This window comes from Homalodisca vitripennis, chromosome 3 (genome assembly GCF_021130785.1).
Source record: "Homalodisca vitripennis isolate AUS2020 chromosome 3, UT_GWSS_2.1, whole genome shotgun sequence".
Taxonomy (NCBI): Eukaryota; Metazoa; Arthropoda; class Insecta; order Hemiptera; family Cicadellidae; genus Homalodisca; species Homalodisca vitripennis.
The window spans coordinates 22,727,069-22,754,175 of record NC_060209.1 but is presented as its reverse complement, the minus strand read 5'-3'; the positions used below and the strand labels follow the sequence as shown (position 1 = coordinate 22,754,175).

The window sequence follows — 27,107 nt, the reverse complement described above, 5'->3', positions numbered from 1 at the left end:
ATTTTGGGACACCCAGTATAAGCCAATATGTATTACATATTTATATACAAATTTATGAATTATAGTTTTTAGTTATTGGAGCCATCCATGTTTGAGAAAATGCATTAATTAAAAAATCTCATAGAAAATCTACTAGGGGTAGCCTCTTGTCATTCACCAACCAACCCTGTGTTGATACTTGGTTGCAAAGTTGACCTCCTCAATTGTTACACAGATTTCCCGTCCATGAACAACTTGAGCTTGTAATGATTCTACTGATAATGGTGTACAACAATAATGGGCCATAAAATGCTACAACAAAAGCTCAGGGAAAAATTTGCTCTATTTTATCAGGATACCAGGAGAAAATATGTTTAATTTTTTGAAACTGATAACATATGAAAAGATCCCAATATAGGTGAAAACAATCAAATAGTCATATACATAAAATGTATAGCTTTATTGTTAACTGATAATAACAATAATACTATTACTAACAATACTATTTCATAAACTAAATATATACAAAAAGTAAATAATTTTAAACAGTTCAATATTTACAAGTATGAAGTACGACAAACATCAACAGAAAGAACAGCAGAAATATGTGAAAACTACATTAAATCGTGGAAAATTATCAAATTAGTTCATCACGAAACAAAAGTGATCATACTTGTAGAGCACAATTTATATTAAATGTGTTATTCTATCATAATTTTAATTTTGATAAGTAAAAAAGAACCTTTGATTATTACTGTAAGATTAATAATAACATAGCACTCATTTAATGTCAAGTGAATGGTTAAACTGACATGAGTAAATTAGTTCTGACAGTTATATAATTGTACATTATTAAATGTTGAAATTGAATATTCAAATTTTAAATTTAAACAATTGAATGCATTTAAATTTATTTGTATATAAAGTTCATACTGTTTTCACTAAATATGAAAATATGTTTTGATTGGCTAATCGTTTATAATTCTTATTCAATGATATTAATTTATACTCTGTATTATTTGCATTTCAAATTGATGTATTAATTTTAGAGATGATTTTTGATAAGATTAATTTTGTTTATCTTTACATTACATTGTATATTTTGTTTTATCATTTGCAAAATACAATACTCAATCAACAAATACATACATAATATATTATTCACTTTACCTTCTTAACTCAAGAGCACAGTTTTTAAGAACACTACATAATTTGTTTAAAGAGAATTTCATTAGAAACATTTACATTCTCTAAAGAGTGACATTTTAATCATCTTATCATATTCATTTTGAAATACACTATTATTACTTGTCATATTCTACAAATTTTCGCTAAGCCCACTCTGATTTTGCAGCAAATGTCCACTAAACCAAACACAAAGGAGCTTATATTGATATACAGAGAAACAATCTGATACAAACAAATTACTAAAATAAACTTTAATGTTTCGCTGCCACTGACTTCTGGGGCTCCGCATCACTAGACGACGAGGAACTTGAAGAATCTTTTACTTTCTGTAACAATCATTTATTATTTATGAATTTTTATAGTAATTTTTATTTTTAAATCAGAGCATTGGACCAATAGTATGTATATATAACGTAAAAATTAAATTAAAAATGTCTTTATTGAACACAAGGAAAAACCTATTCAATTTGCGAGATGAGGACTATTAAGTCCTCTCTTACACCTAACCATAAAATTATGAACCAACACTTTTAGTGTAAAACAGAGCCACTATATAGTCTACATTACTGTTGTACATTCATAAATGATAATCTAAATTTAAAGTAATAAAATGAAAAGAAGGTTCTCTTCATGAAATAAATAAAAAAATAAAATAAAAACTGAAAGGAAATTAACAGACATTTACCCATTACCATTCATACAAAGTCATCGTCCCATACCCAATGCCATGAAATCGTCAACCCGATGAGGCCCTAAACAGATGGTGCTTAACCACCGCCCCAAAACCGTTCTCGACTACGAACACCTCTGATATGATCCAGGAGATTATTCCAGAGTCGACAAACAGAGACTGTGAATGATTTACTGTAATAATATAAGATCTATAACATGAATAGACAACAAAGAGGCTCCACAACGTTGAGTATTCCAATTGCTTGTTTCAGAAATAAAAGAAAACCATTCAGACAAATAAGAAGGGGAATAACCATTATACAAAATAGAATATAGCATGCTAAGAATGTGGAACTGATGGAGTAATTCAATTTTAGCAGATAGCCTATAACTGATTGATGAAAGGTGTTATATAGTCATATCGTCTAAGGTTGAAGATAAAGCAAACACAATAATTTTGAGCACGTTGTAATCTGTCCGAAAGCTCAACCGTCATGTCATTCAAATGAGTCAAGAGAATGATGTTACTAGAGTAAGATATAAAAAAACCAGGACTGAAACATTTCTTTATAAAACTCTTTAGTGTGGGGAAAGTAAAACTGAGGCAAAAGTCAAATTCAAGGGTTGTGATTGCTTTGTTGCAGCTTCAATATTTTATTTCCTTTGTGCAGCTTGGTCTACTAGTTATAACTGAAGTAGAAGCTTGTAAAACTGCTAGTAAAACTGTTAGTTAATAGAGTGGTTTCACTGACTTAGACTAATGGTAAGACTAATGGTTTCACTGATTAGTATTTATAAAAAATAACAAACAAATTTAATTCAAAAATTAAGTGGTAAGTTAACTATTTCACCAACAAAGAACAATGGTAGAACTTAATTAATTCATAAACATAAAGATGACGAATTCATTTTAGTTTTATTTATTGTGTTATAAATTTATGACATAACTTGCTAATTAAAAAAAGTCAGTGAAAACACATTGGTTAGTAGAGTGAAACGCCGTCTACCGCATCAGAATATGAAGATCCAGTCCGAAATGGCAGCGCATAATGTACTTCACAATGTGTACCTAAAACAACCCGCCATTTCTGATTGGATTAACCTTTTGAGATGCAGTTTGCGGCATTCAACTCTACTAAGTGAGCTCTTTCAAATGAGGTATCACTCGACCCATGCTCTCATTTAAGATTTCCATGTTTTCCTCTGTGGGCCGTCCCCCCATGGTTAGCATATCATGGTAATAGCAAGGAAATATAGTTTACGTAGCCATACGACACTGTGCAAAGTTTATAGATGTTATCTCCTATGGTTTTTAAAATATTAAGCCGTACCCATACTTTTCAAACACCCTGTATACATAGGTCTCATAAACTTACTTTGGTTAAAAAACTGTTTATTTCCATCTATCGCGATCCACTTCTAGTTTAATATATTTGTAATGCTACGGTTGAGTTTGCCTCATTGTCAATTTACAATAAACAATTTACACAGTATAAATGTAAAGAAATGTAAAATAGTGGTTAAATATATGGTTGTGCTGTCATAATACAATTTTTACACAGAACAGTTGTTTATATTTAAAAGGCTTTTTTAGTTCATAGTACACAACTTTAGAGATCAAGATGGGATTTTTTTGCTTTAGAGACCAGGAGGATGCTGGGTGTAGCCCGGAAGGATTTACAAAATAAGAATAAGCCTATATTCATCCCCCGCTCCCTAAGAATGTCCACCTACAATTTGAATATAATCGGTTTAATAGTTTACACATGAAAGTGAAACAAACTAATAAAGGCATGTTCGCATTTATAATATTAGGATTTTACAATCAACAAAACTCTGTGGAGATATTATTTACCTTTGGTGGAATGGTATAATTAAATGGAAGGTTTTTAGCATTTGCTTGTTCCTTTAGTTGAATCAATACATTGGTATAAAGGTTTTCTAGAGGAACTGTCTTCACCACTTCATCCAGCTTCGCCAAAGCTCTGTCCACATCTCCTGATTTTACTGGAACAAGATTTTTACCATTCATGAAAAACAAATATGAGTATTACTACAGTAAAAGTAAACTTTATACCTATGTGGCTATTGCATTTCTTTACTAATGTGAAGTACTACTTTACAAACTATACAGGATGTTCACAAAAGGGTGTCACAAACTTCTGTGGGTGATAGTATTCTTCATTTTAAGCAATAAATGTCCTATAAATATAGGTTGTAAAATGTGTTGTTTAGCTGCTAGCAGCCATTTTCTATTTTTTATAAAAAATTAATTTCTCTAGAACTATTCAAACTAAGGAATCCAAATTTGGTACAGAGGTTTGAACAGATAAGAGGAAAAAAATTGTCTTCTTTTCTTTAATGTAAACAAAATGGCGTCTATTGAAAATATTTAAAAACAAATAACAAAACAAAAACCAGTATAGTTATCAAAAATGCACTAGACACCAAATTCATTACAATTCCAACAGTACTTGTTTCAACGAAATCTGCTGGTGCATAAACGAACACAACCACTTTAATGGTACGCTTGCACAAGCCTGGAGCAACAAACATTTTGTCTTTTCATAGGCAACAGCTGTTTTACATAAGTTAAAAATATTTTACAACATATCAACTATTTTTCAATTTTTATAATAATTCCAACGGTACTTTTTTTACCAAAATCCGTTAACGCATAAGCGAACACAAACGCTTTAAAGATATGCTTACAAAAACCAGGAGTGCCAAACGTGTCACAGTTGAGAGTTATCAGTTGTTTGTTGCAAACGTCTCGATTTGAACAAAGTTTTTATTAATGGCTTCAATGGACAATTTTCAGAGACACTTGTATTTTGTTTTGAACGGAAAAGTAGTTTTACTTACTGAAAGAACACCTTATCACCTGATAAGACAATAAGAATACCTCTTCACTCAGATTACACAATACTTTGTAGTCTAGCCTCTGTGTTAAAATTATGTAAAGAGCTTCTTTGTCACCAATTTTTTTTCAGATCTCTTGAGATGAACAATCCTATGCGACTCTATTTAATTTTAAACTATTTTAAAACTAATTATGACTACAATCTCAGCTAACTATTGGTACCAAATTGTAAATTTAAACATTTTAGTATGTTGGAAATGGTGTCTTTATATATTAAATTTATGGAAAACTAATAAAACCTTTAAAAAGATATTATAAAAATTATTTTAACTAAAAAAAAATACAAATAAACTAGATAGCTTGTACTTTAAGCATGGAGGAATAAGAATTGAGCTAATTTCATGGTTATCTCAACAACTACAAATAATTAACACATCTTTGATTGACTAAAATAGTCTTATTAGATGATGAAATGAAAACAGAAAGCCCCAACTTACGGTACATGTTGAGGAGGTTACTGCAGATTATGCCTTTCATTACTGGAGTTATGCAAGCAGCTCCTTGGACCAGTGAGAGGAGTTCCTCCAATAAAACCGGATTGGCAGACCTCCTGGCCTTGCCCATCACGTTCTGGAACATTAGGCGGGAGCTGTTGGCCAGCTTGTAGTGTTGGTACACCTGCTGCGCTTGCTGGACTTGGCCCTCACCCAGGTAATGCATGCAGAGAACATTGGCTGGCAGTGACACGCCCTTGCTGTGATACTTATCCACTATCCTCACCACTAGAAATAGAACGGACAAAGAGTTTTTAAAACAATCGAACTTCGACTAAACCTATTAATATTATAAACTCAACTGTTTCTTTTTTAATAATGTTTGGATATTTTTATGTTTTGGTGTTTGGATGTTTGGTACTCAACTTGTACCACAAAATCTAGGGGGCAGATTTAGATGACATTTGTCATATTTAGCTTAGGTATAAGAATAAAACAGAAATATTTTTATTTCAAAACACTACTTAATATATAATACTCATTCCAAAATTTTGTATTTGTATGAACAAAATACAATCTGTTCTCGTGTGTTACTAATAGTTATGACAGTTAGTACATCTAACTTTTACTATAAATGGCATATTGTGAGTGGCATATTTACAGTAACGGAAGGAACAAAGTCGGAGGGACCGGGCACTAATGAATGAACCGCTAACTCTGTGACTACAATTTGAGAAAACAAATAAACACATTACAAATGGAATTGCAAAGCAATGTGCAGACAAAAGTGCAATTTTGTATGGTAAGAAACCAGTAAGGAGGCAATGGGTGTGCTTAGCACGAAGGCATATGATACTGATTAGGTATACAAAATAATATATAATTACTAGACTGAACCAACAAAGTATGATTAAATAGCAAACAGAGATTGGAAAAAATGGGTATACAGTGTAACAGTGTAATGTATTAGGTTTACGATTCATAACTTTGAAGAAATAATACTGAGGGCACATAGATAGACAGTGAGCTGGGTGGCTCACAAAGTATGCATGTATTTCATTTTGAAGAATTAAAATAATCATAAATATTATTAGCACATCGGGACGATTCAAAAATGTTTTGATGTGTAGGTATGATTAGGTGTCCACACCATGATTATCTCGAGAACCAATGGAAAGAGTTAGCACCAATGTTGGTTCATTGAAGAATAAAGCAATCCAAAAGTTAAAATTTTCATTCAATCCCAATACACCATAGTAGATTAAAAGTGCCGGAAGTAGACGCTTTTTGACCAAGTAGGCTTGTATTCTACAGATGCAGAACCTAAAATAAGAACCAGTCACAATGTTTCTTAACCTCTGAGTCTTTTAATCATAAACACTGGAATAATATCTACTTTATAAATGCCTACTTCCATTTTTAAATCATCATACAGCTCCATTACATTGCAAGTGCTTTCATTAAAAAGACTACGAACTTCAACATCATTATTCTTCCAAACTTGGCAACAATATTCTAAGTGTTACTGAAATTATTAATACTGTCACCTTATTATTTGTCACTAGATAAAGTGATAATCACTGAAAGATATTCTAATCTCCTGACCCAATTTTGAATTATTCTTCAACTGCTTCTTTGCAAAGAAGCAGTTGAAGAAGTATGTCAGTATATGAAACAGTTTTTATAAATATCAATGAATAAATTGAATTTATCTAGAACATTCCATGATATTTCATGGTACTAGCCTATTAAGATTGCATAAATTTCAAGTTGTACATTTTGATAAAGATAATAATAAATGTATTTATTTTTAATGCTGATGTTCATAATTATGATACATGAAATTAAGATAATTTTATTAGTGTAAAAAGAATATTAGAATTGACTTCAAAAATTCCTCTCATAATGGGTATAAAATATTATAATGAACTTCCCAAGGAAATTAAAGAACTGGGAAAAGTAATAAAAAAATAAATTTAGAATATGATTGATTCAGAAGTGTTTTTATAGTCTGGATTTAATGCATTAGTTTAAATTGAATGTACTACTTTGTTAGTGACTTATGTATAATCTTTGGAAAAATTATTGTTTAGATTGTAATTTTATTGAATTTGATTAAACTATTTGTAGGATTAAGTCATTAGGGTTGATCTTATGAATAATAATATTGTGAAATTGATAAGATATTTTATTCATATATATTTTATATGATTATATTTCTCTCTGTAAAATCGACGCCAAGCAGATACGAGGATATAAGTTTTAGATTTATGAAAGGATGTAAACTTACTCTTCAAAATATCAAAGCAGTCACTCTGCTTTTAAAATGATGAATATCAATAAAATTTTATTTATATCACTGTGTTTTTTTTTTCACATACAATCAGAAACCTACCTTGTTCATGGTACGATGGTGAAGCTTCCAACACGCCATATATGCCTCCGCTGGGGAACGTCTGCGCAACAACATCGACTTCATCAGGAGTTGACGCAGTGTCAATCTGTTTCTCCAACTTGTCAAGTTCCTCCTGGACCTTACCAGCCACTATAGCACAGTTCATGTGCCTGTTGATATAGGATGTCATCTTCTTAAGTTCCTGGAACACAAACACAGATTGGCTTTCTACCTTTCTTTCATGAGTAGTGCATGATGGGACTAAAAGAAAAAATATCAAGAACACTAAAATAAGAGTAATAAAGTATTTTTACATAGGTATTTTGTTGAGTATTAAAACTAATCTCAAAAAAAAGATTTGTTCAGACTTTCTAATTGACGGCCAGCCTACAATTTGCTATAACATGCAAACTCCAGTAACGCCAGTTGACTAGTGAGAGATAATATAGAATCTTGGAGCATTGGAAAAAAGGTTTATTTTACTATCTCTGCTATAAATGAATAAAATATTTTCCAATATAACACTGTATTGAATCTGGACACACCATCTCTAATAAAAATGTACAAATTATTGAAAGAAGTTACTAACACGATACACTTAAATGCTTGGTAAACATTTTACATTAACACAAATCAAGAAAAACTTATCAATAATGAAGACTGACCAATTCAAAATTCAGTTCTACTCTCATATCAATTTATAAGAAAATTAAAATGTAATTCTGTTTCAATATGTTATACTGGCTAATCATATATCCAAAGCTTTTACCATATGTTATTATAATATTTATTATTTGAAAAAAATTTAAACATTTATTAATTTGTGAAGTGCCTGGTGATGGAATCATTGATTCCGAAAGGCCTTGCACAAAAAATAAAAGTTATATTGGAAAATATTTTATTCATTTATAGCAGTGATAGTAAAAAGTGAGAGATAAACTCGTTTAAAACAATGAATTGATACTGAAGTGATTGATTTTTCAATCAAGCAACTGAATCTTTTTGGAATGATTGACAAAGATCTCAATAACTAGAGATCTCAGAACAGAGGATATTTATACATATCTTTGAGAATTAACAATAACAAATTTTTTGCATAACAATAAAAACAAATAAGCTTTTCAAGTAACAACATTGCATGATAATTTGCCTCCAATTTATTATTTGTTTATTTTATTTGAAAAATATCTCAATAACTAAGATCTGAACAGAGAATACTTACACATATCTTTTAGGAATTTACAATAACAAATCTTTTGTGCAACAATACAACATTTACACCTTGTATGATAATTTGCCTTCACTTAATGAGATCTAATTTTAGAACTTGACCTCAATAATAGTTTACTAAAAAGAAATCAAATGTGGTAGATACTATAATTGTGAATTAAGCAGTACTGACCTCAGACAGACATTCTCCAACCCGGTTCATCAAATCCAGCTGTCCTGACTGAGCCAACTTGCTGACGAAGAAGTTGAGAGTGCGCATGGTGGGCATCTTATCCTCTGGGAGCGAGGTTAGCAAGCTCGTTGCCTCACGGTACCTCGCCTTCGTTACTAAGAGATCCATCAATCCCGTAACATCTCGACCTGATAACTCCTTCCCACTCTTTTCCAAACTGCAAAACATATTTGTATATAAACGTTGTGTTAGAATTTTGCTAAAACTTTAAACAATTAGTTATGCATTTATTTATTTTAGAGTAATATTCAGAATTAACAAAAAAGAAATAAAAAAGCTATATTTCTGAAAGTATTGATTTAAAAAGAGAATTTTTTCACTAACTGGTTTTTGCGCTATTACCTTATGATTCAACCCCACTTGTATTTAGTCCTTCCCACGCCATAGACGGATATATTACAATGGTAGACTTTGACCAAAACGCCAACTACAGTTATATTCGATATTATAGATTACGACTCTTGGAGAGTTTTTTAGTTGACAAAAGAACTTCGAAATGCCTGGTACACGCTAGTGCTTATCGCGGTTGCCAAGGAAGTATTTATAAATGATCTTCACTTTCCAGTAGGGGGAGGGAAGCATCCTTTGCCTAACTCCGACCACCTGCTCATCAGTTCTGCGTCTCCTACAGAGCCATAACCAAACATTTCCGTGGCTTGTATTACTACTGTTTACTACATATCTCATCATTATTCTTCATCGTGTAGTAGTGATGTTATTAGTTTGAAATATTTATCTTGTTTTATAGTGTGACAAGGTGTATTTACTTTAATTACAATTTGTTTTAAATAAAAAGTTTGTAAATATATCTTCTTTTTATTTTTATCAATAAATGTGCTAATTTTAAGTAAAATTACCTGTTTTATATTTCTTCTGCTTTTAACTTTTATAATTTAATTATAATGAAAATTAGCTTTGAACTGAAAGAAAAATTGTTTACTTGTCTTGGCGTTATAGGAAAATTAATGGATTTATTAGTGGCGTGCGAAGGGTTAACATTGAAAAATTACTAAAATCTCACAAAAATTTCAGCACTAATTGATAAATATATCATGAATTAATGTATTTACACTATACAGTCATTGTCTTACATATGGATAAGTAAAGTTTAAATTAAAAAAGGTCTTGTTTTAACAAGCAAAGTAACCCCCCCCCCTTTACTTCCCCAACTAAATCTTTACACTTGGCAAATTTTAGCTTCCAGGAAACGAATGTCAAGGCAAATGTCCACAAATTAATTACACTGGCCACTGTGTACTGCTCCAGGCTCTCTGATTCAGGTTTTTGTGGTGGAGGGTCTAAACTAAGCAACTCATCAGTCAGCAGTCAAATGAAAGCTCTGACAAAGTAAGGATTATACATGAAGAAAAAGCTATTTTTAAGATTCTGTTATTGCTGAAAGTCATAACTAGACTGTTCACTACAGCAGCCCAGCACAATGTTGCTTTCACCTGTGTAAAACAGTTTCTAAGATGTTTGTCATAGTGAAGGAGCATTACAAAGATGGCGTTGTATCAAGAACGAAGGTTTTCTAGTGTTACAGTGAATTCCTAACATATGGAGTGATCTGGACACTCTTGATACATTTAAAAGATATTCTACCAAATAGAAAAATCTCCTACACTCTGATGTTGTTTGAATGTGAGATTAATCCCCAACATTTGTAAAACCGCGGTTCACAAAATTAACTCTGAAAATGTGAACAAGAGGACATCAAATGGAATAGACTGGAGATTTCTGAAAGATCCAACCCAACAACATTCAAACCCACATCTCCGTCATTGTGACCCAGCTTGCTAATAGCCGTCGTACAACCCCAATGTGCATCTAGCAGTTTTTTCTGTTCCCAAACCTAAAAGAAGCTTGAAAGATCCACAGTTAAAAGATGTTTCTATCTTCCGATGAGCTATCGCAGTCTCTGAAAGAGGTTACAGTAGTTGACTAAAAGAGCCTTTGTAGCAATTTAAATCACAGTGATGTATCATTGCCCAAAGAGGCTGTTTAGGAGACATTTTCAAATATTTACTAGTGACATATCGATGCTGGATCTCGAATCCACCAAATCTTTCAACAAACATTTGAATTTGGAAATCGATCCATAGAATTCAACATTTAAATATGTGGAAAATTGCTGTGTCATTAATTATTGGTTGATTGACAGTACACAAATTATTGATCACTAAAATGAGTTTTTATTGTACATTGTGTTTGAAAAAACGTAGGTAGGTAATGTAATTAATTAACAAATTACCATAGTTTTGTAAATAATAATAGTATGCTTGCAGACTGGATTTTCTGTACTTACATATATGGACCGCTGCGAGTCTGCTGGCTGTATATATTGTGAACAGCAGCAATATGTAAATTACCAGTCACTAAAATGTGTTTTTGTTGTACTCGTACTTTGTGTATAAAAAGCGGAAAGTACTACAGGAAGTAGCGGAAGATTTGAGAATTGTGAGTCAATATTTCAAGATACGGGATCTGATTTAATACTCAAAAAGTCTGAGTTCACCCATCACTAATATTTACCAATTAGATCAGACCAAATTCTTTCTACTAAACTCAGTCTTATTGCTTTAGAGACAAACCATGTATGTATGTTGTGTTTTTAAGAATCTTTAGTTAACTTAAAAGGTATCTAATGTACTGCAAGTACTGCTTACTTTTCTTTGATTACTAATGCTTCCTCCACATTTTTAGCATTAATTGCAGCAACCAAGGATTGGTTCTGAGACTGTTTTCGAACTTCTGCATCACTAGGTTTATCCTCCTTCTTAGTAGCACCTACAACATTGAAATTGCAAAACAAAACACATTAAGAACAAAACTGTATGGGCAGAATTCTCTGAAATTTTTAATAGATAAACAAATTATTATAAAAATAACAATCACGTATTTATTTAATGGCATGTGTCAACTTTAAAAAACGTTTGGAAGCAGTTAGATGTATCATAGCCAAGCTCGAGACATTGTAGTAAACTTTTAAAAATATATGAAACACAAAAATAAAGAGGTGCCGCAATAAACAATCACAAAGCACTAAACGCCGGAAAGCTGCATCTGCCATGCCATTGACATATGTAAAGTGAATAAATTCTGAAAGGAAAAAAGTTGTTCACGACAGGGCAGAATCTAGCAGTCCAAAAAAGAAATTTCTTTGCAACTATAAATTGAAATTTTGCATTGAACCTCAGCAAAGCCAACTATGCGTGGTGAAGCATAATCCTGACTTGCTAAAACTTGAACCCTACATCCATACTTATGTGTTAATGATTGTGTAACCTGGAGTTGCAGCATTGAAATGTCATATATTGATGCACTTTTTGGTAATAAGATAATTTACTGAAACAAAAGTGTGCTTATTTTGATACAAATCAAAAGAGGACAAAACTATAAAATTAGTTCTGCGTATCTTTGAATTTTTGTGTAAAATCACATACACAGGCAGAAGAGCTGAATAACATATTTGGAGAAGCATTTTTTTCATAACATGTACATTTTTTTTTAGTTTTTGTCAAAGTAAAGGAAAAGTAATTCATTTATACATATTTAGAGCTTCATACTTTTAAACTATTAAAAAACTTTAATATTTTGATTGTTGCGTCAACTATTGTGCATTACACCTCACTAATTCTTCCATGTTTCGTGACTATTGGCACAATAATTCATGTACAGGGTGTTTCATAAATAATATCCATATTCAAATACGGTTCAAGATGTATTTCAGTGTTGATAAAATCTTATGAAATAACAGTTTGATTTTTTTACTAATTCTACACAGCTGACACAAAATTGGGTATTGACTCAAACACTCTAAACGTAGGTGAACAATTCATATGAAAGGAACCTTATGAATTAAACTTTCTTTTTATGCCGGTCACAATTCTCACCCTAGAAAATAAAATATTTTATTTAAAATATAATACGGGCGTTGATCTACATAAAGACCCTGTAAACTTAAGCAGAGTTATTACCTGATTTTGGAATCTCAAAAGGAACCTGAAGTCCTTTGCTCTTTAAGAAGCTGCCAAGTTTGATCAAGAACTCATCAGTAACATGGACATCCTCATCTTGCATCTGAGTCCAAAGTCCAAGTGCTTTGTCAACGTTGTTACCCTGACCTGGGAAAAGTCGGAATAATACATTAGCTATTAATTCTTTTTCACATTTAAGCTACAAATACAGTTAGTTATAAGTGGATAAATTAGCAGATAAAACTCAATATATACATTGGAAATCAAGATAAAAGTATAAACCCCAAAGTGTCATTAGGCATTTTGTATTAAGTTAAAAATTAATTAGTTTAATCCACAAGATAAATATAAGATTGTGATCTAGTGCTTACAATAGGTCTCTAACAGATTGTAGTAGATTTCAGATCGATCGATGTGTGGGAGGTCCTTGGTAGCCTCAACCAGACCCTCGAGAGGAGCAGACAGACCCTCATTCTTGTAGCGTTCGCATGCATAGTGGATCCTGTTATGCCTAGATATCATGCCTGGAGTCTGAAAAAATCCAATGTTAGGAAGTTTTAGCTGTTGCATTACATTTCAGATTAACTGATTGGAGAGAGGTCCTTGGTTTCCTAACCAGATAAACATTCTTGTATGATAAAAATAATGAGAAAAACTGTCAATTTCATCTAGAAAAATCAATTTAAACATCTCAAGAAACTATAAAATTAGTTCTGCATATCTTTGAATTTTTGTGTAAAATCACAAAGACAGGCAGAAGAGCTGAATAACATGTTTGGAGAAACATTTTTTTCATAACATGTACTTTTTTTAGTTTTTGTCAAAGTAAAGGAAAAGTAATTCATTTATACATATCTAGAGCTTCATACTGTACGTACTTATGTGTGCAAGTCAGCGAAGCACAATGGAATAACACATATACATACTTAGAAACCATTAGAATTAGATACTTAAGCTTATTCTAAGTGTGGAGAGATGAGTGTCACAATTTTCCAAACTATAATTAAACAAATACAAATATAGGCTATATACCAAGATCCAAGAACGGGATCAACCAGTACTCAGATTATAGCTATTCTGGGGCCCCCTAGATTATAGCTATTGACAAGGGCCCTCTTGTCAAAATCATCCTAACTCAATTTATTAATTCCTTAGATCGTCTTATTTCTTATATTGTAATGTGTTCTCAAATGGAGAATTTAGTTTTAATCTTGAAGATAAAAACAAGAGTGTGGTTTGAAACATTAAGAGACTAAAGTGGTAGAGAGTGGAATGATAGACTAAGCTCTCATTTATGAGCATGCCAAAAAGGAGGAAAACATTGAGTCTTATGAATTGTAACGAAGTACTACATGCCACATTCCAGAAGAGATGCCATTTTTTTTTATTTTGGGTATTGAAATAGAGAACTACTTTTCCCAGTGATCTTTGAGTATGACATAGATTAAAAATATGTTACCTGTCATTCATGATCAGAGAGGCAAGTGTGAATAATAGCTATTTACAGCAAAGCTTGTTAAGAAAAGTTTAATTTAGTAATGCATTTTTCAAAAATGTATTAAACCATATTTTCACAACTTAGGAAAAATCTAACTAATTCTTTTGACTTAAAATAATAATTTTTTATTCGTTATGTTAAAACATTAAATTAAAAACATGAATAATTTTTAACAGTCAATTCATGAGAAAAAACCATTCATAATCAAAAACAGTTTTTATTAAAGTGCATTTTCTAAAACCACGTGTTTTGACTAAAAAGACCTTAAGTTTTTTTGCATGTGCGCAGTAAAATGTCTGGCAGCAAAAGGGTTAATTCTCTCCTGAAAAATGCTACAACCACACATTTTTATCTAGGTAACAAGACACTTAGTATATCTTAATATTGACAAAATACAATCAATTTTGTAGCTATGTTGATTAACTATCAAGTTCTATAATTCATAATTTTTAATGGCATTACCTCCAGTATCTTGCGAGCCTGCCTGATCCTGCCACATTCGATGAAGGACAGCACAAGGTCGTGCAGACTGTTAACTTCTCCATGTACTTGAGTACTGAGATCCACCACAGTCTGCAATTTCTCAGCATCTTCTTTTTCGATCAGCCGCAAGGTTATTTCATTCTTCCATGGGGTCGCTCGATATGTCTTCACACAATGTTCAAACTCCTTCATAGCTCCATCCAGATCCTCCCTACAACAAGCCAAGGTCAAATGATCAGTGAACAGGACTTTATTAAGAGTGTATAAGTAAATTCTCTAATGTTTGAGATCCCAAAAACATTTAAGTGACTGAGGAGTTTTAAAATATTTTTGAAATTCATAGAGCTGTTCACAAGCTACACAGTAACAAGTCACTTAACACCTTCAGCTCAGGAATTATTATTCAATATATTACACACCTTTACAATTGTTGAATACACAATTGAACAAAAGAAAACAATGATTACGGCAACTTCAAACATTTTTTTTTTTATATAAATGTAATTATTATCTAAACAGTGTGAACACTGAAATTTCACTAAAAATGCTGACTTCCATTATATAAGACACTCAGATTTTTAATAAATTAAATTTGGACATGTTTTCATAGTTATATTTAACAAAAACTCTGAAATTCAGCACTAACAAGATTTAAAAATATGAAGAACAAAGGTAATTAATTTATGATAGCCTACAGAACAGCAATGTTGTTCCTCCCTCTTTAGTGATAGTAAAGTTGACCTAATACCACAAAAGTAATTCAATATGACCACGATAAAAAGTCAAAAGGATATCCTTACTGTAGTAAGGAATCATACAGTTAGGTTCATAAATACACAATGTGTAACATTTGTGGAGATAATCTACATGGTAATCACAAGTGCATCCCATTATCCAAGAGTATCTCAAGAAACTTTACAAAATCTATTTGATCAAGACACTGATTTTTAAATGTGTTTTGGTTAAATTCTACTTGCCTTGCAAGCCTTGCACAAAGAAGTAAAGATATTGCGTTTAAATCTAAACAACTTTTTTATAACATCTTTAATGTTGACTAAACCTGGTTGCTTATTTTAACCAATTCCAGATCAGTATACAGGGTTTAACAGAAAGGTTGGGCTGGCTATGTATTTTGAAATTCTGTTTGCTGCTTCTGGCTGGTGCAAGCGTACTTTTGAAGTGGTTGTGCTCGCTTATGCCTTGACGGATTTCGTTGAACTAGTACCATTGGAATTGCAATAAAATTCTCCAAATAGTTGGTGTCTAGTTAATTTTTTATAACTATACTGGTTTTTTGTTATTTAACTTTCAACAGGCGCCATTTTGTTAATATTAAAGAAAATAACACAATTTTTTCCTCTTACCTATGTGCCAAATTTGGTTTCTTTAGCTTTATAGTGCAGTCATTGAAGCATTGTTGGTCCGAATTTTTTTAACTGTGAACCGAATTGCATAAAAGTTTGGAATTAGGTTCATCTTACCCTTAACTTCAAAAGTGAAAATGATTTGAACTCCGCAACCACCCTGGGGGTGGTTGCCACCCCTTTCTCGGGAGTGAATATATTTTTTTCAAAATAACCTCGGATATCGATAGAAGGCCTAATTTTAAGCAAAAAATCATCTATAACGTTTTTTTTTCGAAAAATCCAATACTTTTCAAGTTATTGGCAATTGAAAATTCGCAATTGTTTCACGTTTTTCATCGGTTTTTTGCAAATATCTCCAAAAGTATACGTTTTATCGAAAATTTTATAAAGAACACAATTGTAGCAGGTAAAACAATGAACAATTTTGTTCTTTACAAAGTATTCTAAGTGCAATATTAAGCTATATATTAAAAATCAAAGCAGTTTTTTATTTTGTCTGAAATTTAATCGATGTGGTCAATGCCATCTAGCGGCGAGCAGATGCATTTTAGGCATTCTAATTAAAAAGAGTATTATAGTGCTTGAAATAAGCTTTAAAATGAGCACTATAAAAGTCTTTTGCACGTAAAATAAGTGAGCTGTATTGCAAAATAAGAGGAGCATCTAATTTTTTTTTCTTTTAAATCAATGGGTTTCATAAGTGCCATTTCCACAAAAATTAAAATTAATCGTATTCCGCCTAGAATTAACTTTATTATAAAGATTTTGATAGATTGTATCAGTTTGGCTGCTTCAGGACACATATTTTTCAAAAAAGTCATGGTTAAAAAAAAATTTCAAAATTTTTTTGAAAAACCCCCTTTTTTCATAATATCTCAAAAATTACGACATATACATATAAAAGTGTAGGATGAAAGATTTAAATATTTTTCTGACAAACAATTTGGTTTTTTGATTTTTCTGTAAAACAAAAATTGACGGAAATATGATTGTTTAAAGAGCGCGTGGCAGCGCAATCACAGCCTCTCTTAAGCCCTTTAACCCTTCACCGTTTGAGAAAAAGGTTTTTTTTAATATATATTGCAATGAAGGATGTTGTAGCTCTCTTAATTACCTTTACAATGGTTTTTTATAAATTGTGATAGCATGAAAATTGAAAGGAGTTATGGTCAAAAAAACTTATCATATTTTTTTCTACTTAGTAACTGAAAATTTTGTACTATGAATATTTGGAGCAATGTGAAAGTACGCAGTATAATAGAGACCCAAAACTATTGTAATGTGAATATATATACATAATATGGCTCATATATTTTGGAAACGTAGGCATGAATACATACCAACTTTCTTATATGTATATATAAACACATTTGAGTGAATTTTGTATAATTTGTAAATACTTTATCCAATAAATGGCAATTTTTTACTCTAAATTAAATTATTTTTAAATAATATGTAATCATATATATTTACTGTTTTAATTTAGGGGTAGATTTAAGGGTAGAAAAGCTTAAGAATATGATAATCATTTTCGAGCGTGTGGAATAATATTTCAATCCTTTTCATTTTATCAAAAAAAATTTTAAACAATTTTTTTTTATCAAGGGGTAGTTTTCAAGGGTTGAAAGGGGGTTAATATTTGGATAATTATTATAGAAAATATAAAATATTACTAACTCTATACTTACATCTTTTTATATCATACCACAGTATTTTTTGTGTGATTTTTTTCAATTTAGGGGTTGTTTGCAAGGGTTGTAAGATGTTCAAGGGGTTGAAAATGATTTTAATATGAGGTAATTGTGTTAGAAAACACTTTAAAATTTCACCACTTACTATTAAACATGTTTTCTAGCGATAAAATGGCTCAATGTCGATTTTTCCATTAAGGGGTTGTTTACACCCCTTAAAAATAATAGGCGGAGTTCAGATCATTTTCACTTTTGAAGTTAAGGGTAAAGATGAGCCTAATTCCAAAATTTCATGCAAATCGGTTTCACAGTAAAAAAATTCGGAGGTAAGACCGTATTTTTCGCTTCAATGACTGCACTTCTAGTTTTAGAAATAAGAATTTGTTAGTAAAAATTACAAAATGGCGGCTAGCAGCTAAACAAGCAAGTGGAAATTGGAAAAAAGTTATTCTTCATTTTTAGCTTAGAATCACACACACAACTAGACCTATTGCAAATATTATACAATATTTAGATCCACCTTTTTACATTTAACATACATAATAATTATATCCTTGAGCGGTTACCCATGCATGCTTCATGTAGAGTTTTTCGTGTTTGTCTCTTTGGATACATAATGACAATACTTGCGCTTTACATACCTGTGTCTGACAGACTCCAACACTGCTAATCCATAAAAAATAGTAAAGGTTGTATCTCACATCATAATAGTCAGTTATTATTTGGCAGGTTTTTGAAAACATGTTTATTTGGGTCAGAAAAGCTTTATTGCTGTTTCCAAAACTGTACCTTAGAATGTAAGCTTTGATGACAGGACCAAGATAGACGTTATTGACTTCAATGTACTTCTGGTCCACCAATGTTGTCAGCAGTTTCTTCACCTGTTCAGGATCCTTCGTTGTGTCCGCCACCGCTTGCAGAGTCTGCCATGCCAGAGACCTCAATTGGAATCCTTTTTCTTCCCTGGGTTTCACACTTTTTAGCAATTCAATAGCTTCTGCAACATTCAAAAATTAACCTTTAAAATTGTCTGTACTCAAAAACTCAACAAAAACCAAACTCACGGTATAAAGTTTTGTTTACAGTTTACAGGAAAGATCTACTGGAGAATTGCTTACCATCAAAATGGTTAGTTTGGATGTAGAGCTTAACAGCTTTCATGATTTTGCTAGCATCTAGTTCAAACGCTTCTTTTGACTTCTTGATGTTCTCCACACAATTTTTGGCACCTTCAAAATCCTCTTTGGTACAGTACAACTCCAAAAGCTGAGCCAACCACCCCACTGTCAATTCTTGTTTATACTCTTCAACCCACTCCTGCAAAAAATAACAAATTCAACTTTTATTAAAAGTGGAACAATGCCATCACCAATACTTTTATATTATACTGCAGAACAATATAGCATTTTCTAAATTGTACTATATCATTTAACCTTTATTTCTCTGTTTTTTATAAAAACAGAACACAGAGCATTATCAAATTAATTTTTTTTATATACAATAATTGCTTGTTAGTGAAAACTTTTATGGTATGTGATATATAAAATTATCTAAATAATAAAAGGCTAGGGTACAATTCCAGTATTAACAATCTACAACTTCACTACACAGAACAATCAGACACTATTTAAAAAAAAAATACTTATACAAGAAAATCGGTAATATTTTCCCCTAAAAAACATTTAATTTCCACATATGATGATCCCTAGTAAATACATTTTCAGGTACAAAGATGACAGTTTCCGTCAGTAAAGCTACAGATATCGCGACAGGCAATGAATTTTGACACCAACATAATGTATGTGACCTTCAACAATTACTAGACCGAGCTTTTGTCAATTTATTACTGCAATAATTTGAAGTTCTGTGAACATTAATTACATTTATACGATTGAAAAAGAAACTCTTCATTGTGGTTTAATGTGACAGTCTTCGTCGACAAACTGACAGCTTTACAATAGTTTCACATGAACACCATATTTTTGTCTAGACACTATTCTGTGTAGATATATTTGCGGCAGTTATTTCAGCAGAACTATTGTTATTAATAAAACATTCTGCTTGATGTTATTCGGTGGGATTTCTTTAACAACTAGAAGACTTAAATCAGTTGATTATTATAACAATATAAAATATAATGTTCCCTGCTGTTTGAAACGGCCCATTGTTATAAGTATAAAAATATCACTGTCTGTTTCAGTCAAAACATATTATGGTGCGAGTCTAAATATTTATTTCATGTACAGTAAGTCAAAAATAGTGAGCCACAAGTGTCGTAATATGGTTCGTTTTGTAGCCTAATTACAATTTTTTTTCCACTTTACATAATGTAAATCGTTATAAAACAACACTAATATCCCCGTGTCGAAGTGTACATTGTATATAAAGTAGTTTTAATGCTTCACACCAATGCGTCATCAGCTTAGTATTAAAAAGAGTACATAAATTAATAATCTAGAATTACCTGTTGGATCTTTAATGCATTCTCAAGGTCTCCTTGGTCACAATATAAGTTAAACAAGCTTCGAGTAATACCAAGAATCTTGTCTTGTGTTTCGTTATTTGCCTTCATTTTTTCTCTGACATGTAATAAATATGAAGCATCCTATAAAACATGATCAACAATATTAAAACAAGTTAGTCACTGCATCATTACGTTTTAAAAATAATAGTATAGCTTAGTGAAAAGTACAATTTGATATACAAGGTGGTATCAGAAAGTTCCCGGACTGTACTCACCATTTTTTGTGGACGCGACTGTACAAGCCAGTCGTTATTGTGTGTTATCATTACGTGCCAATTTTTGTGATGGCTGATAAATTCGAGCAACGGGCTTGCATCAAGTTTTGCTTTAAACTTAAGAAATCACCACTGAAAAATTTTGCAATGCTTCAAGAAGCCTTTGAAGAAGTTTTCACTGAGCAGAACACAGGTTTTTTAGTGGTATGCTCATTTCAAGGCTGGCAGAACTTCAATTGAAGATCACTGGATCATTGGATCAGGACGGCATTCCACGAGCAAAACAGATGAAATTTTTGGAAAAATTCAGCATCTCACTCAAGAATACCGTTGTCAGACAAAAAAGTTACTTATGTAGTAGTGTCGGTATTAGCTATGGAAGCTGTAAAAAAATGTTAACCGAAAATCTAGGCATGCTTTGAGTTGCAGTCAAAATTGTGCCTTGGTGTAGATGTGGGCAGTGAACTCAAAGAGACATCTGAAAGTGATCCTGTATTCATAACCAGGAACATAACTGGTAATGAAAGATGGTTTTATGGTCATGATCCCAGCAACGAAACAGCAGTCATCAGTGTGGAAAAGTCTACAATCACCAAGACCCAAAAAAGTGAGAATTGCATCAAAAACAATGCTCGAGGTTCTTTTTTACATTAAAGGCATTGTCCATCGTGAGTTTGTGCCACCTGGTGTTACAGTGAACTCTGATTTTTATTGTGATGTTTTGAGGCCTTTGAGGGAAATGTGCGTTGAAAAAGGCCTGATTTGAAGAAAGACAAAAACTAGCTGTTACACATCATGATTCCAGCTCATGCTTCCATGAAAACAACGTTTTTTGCCAAAAACAACATGGCTACCGTTTCACATCCTCCTTTATTCTCCCATTTAGCCTCTTGTGACTTTTGTCTCTTCTCAAAAATGAAAAATGCATATGAAAGGTTTGACAGTGTTGATGAATTACGGAAAAAACACAGGAAGTTCTCAACAGCTTTCCAGAAAAGCTGTTTTGGACACTTTCCAGTTGTGAAAAAAACACTGGGTTCGTTATATCAACTTAAATAGAGCTTATTTCGAAGGGGATAACAGCCCAGGTAAGAAAACAAAAATTAGTAGACCTAGTCCAGGAACTTTCTGATACCACCTCGGTATTATGATATAATATTTGAATTGCCTTTTTATTCAAGAATACAGTTAAGACTATTTCCTAATATTCGTATGTGAATGTTTCTACAATCTTTCAAATGAACAAGAATTGCAAAATCTGTTACTAAGCGCTAACCTCGAGAACGGCTTGACCAATCCTGCTAATTCTTTTTGTAAAATATTCATTTGAATCCGAGGAAGGGTTGTATGAGGAGAAAGATTTTAAAAGTTACCTGGAATGTTTTGGAATTAAGAATTGATTTAGTATTTATAATTTATAATCAAAATTTAACTGACACTAAACAGCTGTTGACACTTTCATCTGAAGTTCACCAAAGAGCTTTAATCTGATCCTCACAAATGATTAAAACTGATTTAAATTACTTTTCATAAACATTATAATTATTTTCCAGAACTTTTTCCTATTTATCTCTCCATGAAAACCTTCCTCAGAATTCAACGAACATTAAAAAAAATAGCCGAATTGGTCCAGCTTTTCTTGAGATTGGCAACACTTAGCAACACATTTTTCAATATATAATATATATTATTCATAATATTTATTAGTGATGATGGATGATTTGATAGGGTAAGAGGATTTTGGACATTTGTCATCGTTATGTAACAAAAATAAAACACTTCAAATTTAAAAAGAATCTATCTTCCTTAGGCGTCAAAAGTTAATGTTATAGTTGTTTCTCACGTGAGGAAGAGGATAGATTCCAAGCCTAGAAAAGTAGAATTCTATTTTTATTACACTTAATGATTGGAAATGCTCGAAATCCTGTTATCCTTCAAACTCAAATAGTTGAGTGAAGATGGTTCCAGTGCCATATATGTCCGTTAATGTAGACATTTTTAAATCTAAAATTCTCTTTGTTTATACTAAGACCAAAATGTTTTGTCAAACTAAACCATGATGTGAACACTTTGCACAAGACAAACCATTTCAACCCAAGCAACAGAAAATCATCCCTAGTGTTTTACAATAAAAAAAAACACCAACCTTTACCGGTATAAAGTTCATATACAAAATTTTAAATGAAAATCTCTCAATCAAAAATTTAAAATGGTTTAAAAAATATTTAAGGAATTACTTAATTAGAAAATATATATACTCATTTGAAGAATGTCTAGAATGAATGATAACTTTCAAATAATAATATATTTTCAATAAATTTTTATATAATTTTTATTATCCATGTACGATTATAGGTGTGCCAAAACGTTCCAGACACAGAACTGTTGCAACAAGTTCAGAACGGTCGTGGAGCAACTAACAGTTCTGTTGCAATGAAACGTCATATTCATTTTTTTTACGACTCATGTTGCTTATATTAGATAAGTTTAATTGCAACATGACTAAAAAAACACCAATTTACAGTGGTTGAAATTCTAACGAATTCTACTAACACATTTTTACAATATATCTACAATATAAATATATTTATTTTTACAATATATTTATTTCAGTTTGAGTTCCAGATTACAAACTCTATCAAATATGGTATTTCTAAAATATAATAAGGTAAAAATTACATGTAAATAATAATAGAGGTGGAAAATACTAAAACATTTCTTTAACTAGAAATTTTAACGTTTGTTAAATGATAAAACATTGTTACAGATTAAAAAAGTGCAGAATAGAAATAAATATTCAATCAATAACAAACAGTAATGAGGAAAAGAAAAGACAGGAATAATAAATATAGCCGTTCTTGACTTGTAATGTATATTCTTGCGGTTATCTCATTGTTCCAGTATCAGTATTAGCCTATAGAATACGTTGCAACGGTCACGTTGTAGCGACAGTTTCTGTGGAACCTTCTACATTTTCGATGTAGTGACAGTTCCAGTGGAACCTCTTAAATTTATGTTGTCGCGGTTCCTTAATTGTTCCAGTTACGGAGCATCTTGACAAGGCAGTTGCAGTTGCAATGACCCTCTATATATGATACTTTTTTATTAATCCTAGTGATGCTATTCCGTATTTGTACAAATAATTCGATAGTATACAAATGATGAATAGAGTAGATTTTAATTGAACTCCCTATACCAATCTTAAATAATAACAATACTTGACTAATTCTTCCACAACACACGCTGACCACTTATTCTACAGATAATATCTCTAATGAATGATAATACATAGAGCCAGCATACCTGACTTCTTAATGTGTTTAGGCCAGAGAGCTTGGCAGTTCTCTTAAGCTCAGTGGGAGACAGGTCACCAGCTGATAGTTTAGCTAATAGTTCTGATATCTCCGTAGTCAGCTGATCACCTGTCAGGCGACTTTCGACCAGCTCTGCACAGCTGTTACTGATGCCCAGTCCTTGCTGCACCATTTCCTGTCACACACGGCACATTCAGTTCACAATGTTAGGGCATGAGTTGAGAATAAGAGAGTATAGTTCAAAATCATGAAACTTCTACTGATTCTGAGACTTTTTAATAACTATTTTATACATTCCGTTTATTATATACCAACACAGTTTCAATGAACTTGCTCTTGAATAACAGGATGTTCTTAGGAGTAGTAATTCAAATATGATTGGAGCTATTTCTATTAGACATAAAAAAATTGTATACTCAAAATCTTGCAAAAATGACAGAAATTAATTGTTTTTAGGCAAACTGAGAACACATAGTTCTATAACATTGTTGAAAAACCAATACAAAAATGCAATAAGTAAAGCCAAACGCAAATAGATTGAAAATACAATTTCAAAATTTTATGGGAAATCTAAAATATGGAATGAAAAAATAATCAATAATAACAACTTTAGATATCAGGAGATTAAAATTCACTGGATATATTTAATTATTATTTTTTAAACTGTATCGAGGAAGTTAAGCAAGCAATAAGCTTGAAGAGAAAAGAAGAAAAGATATAGGTTAAACCTCCAAGGCCAAACTTGTGTGGAGGGACAATATAAATTAAAAATTTTGAAATATGCTCATACAGTAACACACTTATAAAACAATTTTATTATGAAAAAAGGAAATACCTCCCATAAGTAAACGAAGCGTGAATTAGTATGTGAGGTTAATAATTATTGTAAATATTCTGAATGGAAATTCAATTTAGCGTATACTTATAAATGTAACATAAAGGTTTAACAGCGCAGTAGTAAAGATACATGTAACAATGTATTGTATAAAAAAAATAATACAAACTGTCACGGAAAAAAGCCGCTGTACCATTTAGTTTTAAACAGATCTCAATATATAGTGTCTTCCCAAACAAATAATAGAGTCTAAATAGGACTGGTTTTTGAAAAATGCGAGAGAGATCAACCTTAGATTTATTAACCAGTATCTTTAACCCAGTCTGAACAAAGTCAATTGAATTGTTAATATATAGTCAAGTTAGCCTTTTCTAAAAAAAAATAACTACCTACACTTTTCTCAGTTTGAATTTCAAAGGGAATGATCCACTATTGATGCTGTGGATTGGCTAGTACAAGAAAAATTTCTGACATTTTGAAAACATAACCTTTGCTCAGGTTACGTGTGGCTTTTTTTTGTGTAAATCATGATAACCAATTATTAAAGCTGAAATATGGCATTTCTGATGCATCAGTAACATTTGTTAATCTTATCAGCTAGAGTTGGTTTCAGTTAAAGGTAAAGTATTGGAATGTATGGGAAAAGAATGGGGAGAACCTCAAGGATCTGTTTTGAGACCACATTTATTTTCAATTGCATTAATGATTTTCCAAACTCATTGAACATAAAATTCTTATTATATGTTCATTTAATTTCATTTCTTTCCAACAATATAACCATTTTGCACTTGAGAAATAATGCACAATACAAAATTAAACAATAGTAGTATGTTAACTAACAATACTACTTTCTTAAATACTATTGATAACGTAAATGAACTTAAACTACTGCCTCAAGCTACTATCAAAGATGCTGCTACTTGGTTCAGAACAAATGAGTTATTACTTCATGAAAAGAGAAACAAAAAAATTGTATTTACTTTAATAACCATATACAGTAAAGATCACCCAACACTAGTGTATTTAGTTCTTTTACTGTTTTAAGGCATATGACAAGTAAAATCTCATGTCTTACCTTGAGTACTGAAGCAATCCTGCTCCTAGTCTGTCCAGAGCTGGCTACATTGATGAGAAAGCGACTGGGGATTTCGTCAGTCAGTACAGCCTCGTCATCTTCCTCCCTCTCACCCTCCCCTGCAGCTCCTGCTGTTCCACCACTGGTAAGCACATGCACCAGTGTCACCGCAGACTTCACATCTCCACCTTGCTGCAATGATTCTACCAGCAGACGACTCAAGAAGGCAGATTTTAATGTCAATCGAGGGTTCAACAGAGCTGCAACGTAAACCAGGACTCAGTTAGCAGTGCGTGCTATGCTAGCCACAGTTAATCCTATAGGGACCTTTGCACAGCTTCCGGAGTGATAGAATATTCAGGATGGGTAAGGTCGGGGGTAGAGGGCACCTCTTGTTGAGATCCATGAAAAAGAATTTAAGGCACTAATCTTGGTTGTTCCCTCGGAAGAAAGGGAAGCAAGCTCTGAACTAGCCTCTCCAGTCAAAGCAGGCAGAGGATGGTACACCCTTATCTAGGCTAGCAAGAACCTTTGACACCTATATAACGACCCCCACCAACTCTAACAGTCATCTCACGCTGTAGACTAGACCTATCAAATTACGTTTGCACCCCAGAATTTCAACATTTGCTGTTAGTGATGTGCCGCTCCTCTACATCCATAAGGTTGCCCAGATTTAAGTGGTACTCAGTTTTTGCTGTGCCCAGTGTGGGTCAATTGGAAAGTACAAACCAGCCAGAAGTGATCTCTGCTGGGTTGTGTACATGTGTTTGTGTGCAAAATGAAGGAATTGATTGTGACCCACATTAAACACAGTAATCAAGCCAAAATTTTGGTGAACAGACGTAATGATTGCATTTATTTGGAATATTTATTATTAAATTGTATACATTGAAAATATTACATATTTAAGTGACAATATATCTGATAAAATCAACCATATAATGTGCTGCTTTATTTAAAGACTAACAAATATTCTTCATTCTTGCACTTTTACACATCTGACTTTAGCCCTAGTATCCAAATATTTAATTAAAAATTATGGTTTATATAACAAACATACAAAAATCACTTT

The 27,107-nt window shown here is 31.9% G+C and overlaps 1 protein-coding gene across 3 annotated transcripts in view; it reads right to left on the bottom strand.

Annotated features, from left to right (window-relative positions):
- Positions 1–424: 424 nt before the first annotated feature.
- The window catches only part of LOC124356691 (leucine-rich PPR motif-containing protein, mitochondrial), a 48,625-nt gene continuing 21,942 nt past the window's right edge, over positions 425–27,107 (bottom strand). For all 3 annotated transcript variants that reach the window (XM_046807841.1, XM_046807842.1, XM_046807843.1), the window contains 14 exons: positions 26,033–26,292; positions 24,112–24,297; positions 20,534–20,674; positions 19,188–19,386; positions 18,859–19,066; positions 14,991–15,222; positions 13,402–13,561; positions 13,031–13,177; positions 11,720–11,840; positions 8,994–9,210; positions 7,592–7,793; positions 5,200–5,484; positions 3,695–3,846; positions 425–1,493 (listed from right to left, as the gene is read on the bottom strand). In XM_046807841.1, coding sequence (XP_046663797.1) covers positions 1,419–1,493; positions 3,695–3,846; positions 5,200–5,484; positions 7,592–7,793; positions 8,994–9,210; positions 11,720–11,840; positions 13,031–13,177; positions 13,402–13,561; positions 14,991–15,222; positions 18,859–19,066; positions 19,188–19,386; positions 20,534–20,674; positions 24,112–24,297; positions 26,033–26,292 — 2,585 coding nt within the window. In that variant the 3' untranslated portion in view covers positions 425–1,418. The remainder of the gene's footprint in view (positions 1,494–3,694; positions 3,847–5,199; positions 5,485–7,591; positions 7,794–8,993; positions 9,211–11,719; positions 11,841–13,030; positions 13,178–13,401; positions 13,562–14,990; positions 15,223–18,858; positions 19,067–19,187; positions 19,387–20,533; positions 20,675–24,111; positions 24,298–26,032; positions 26,293–27,107) is intronic.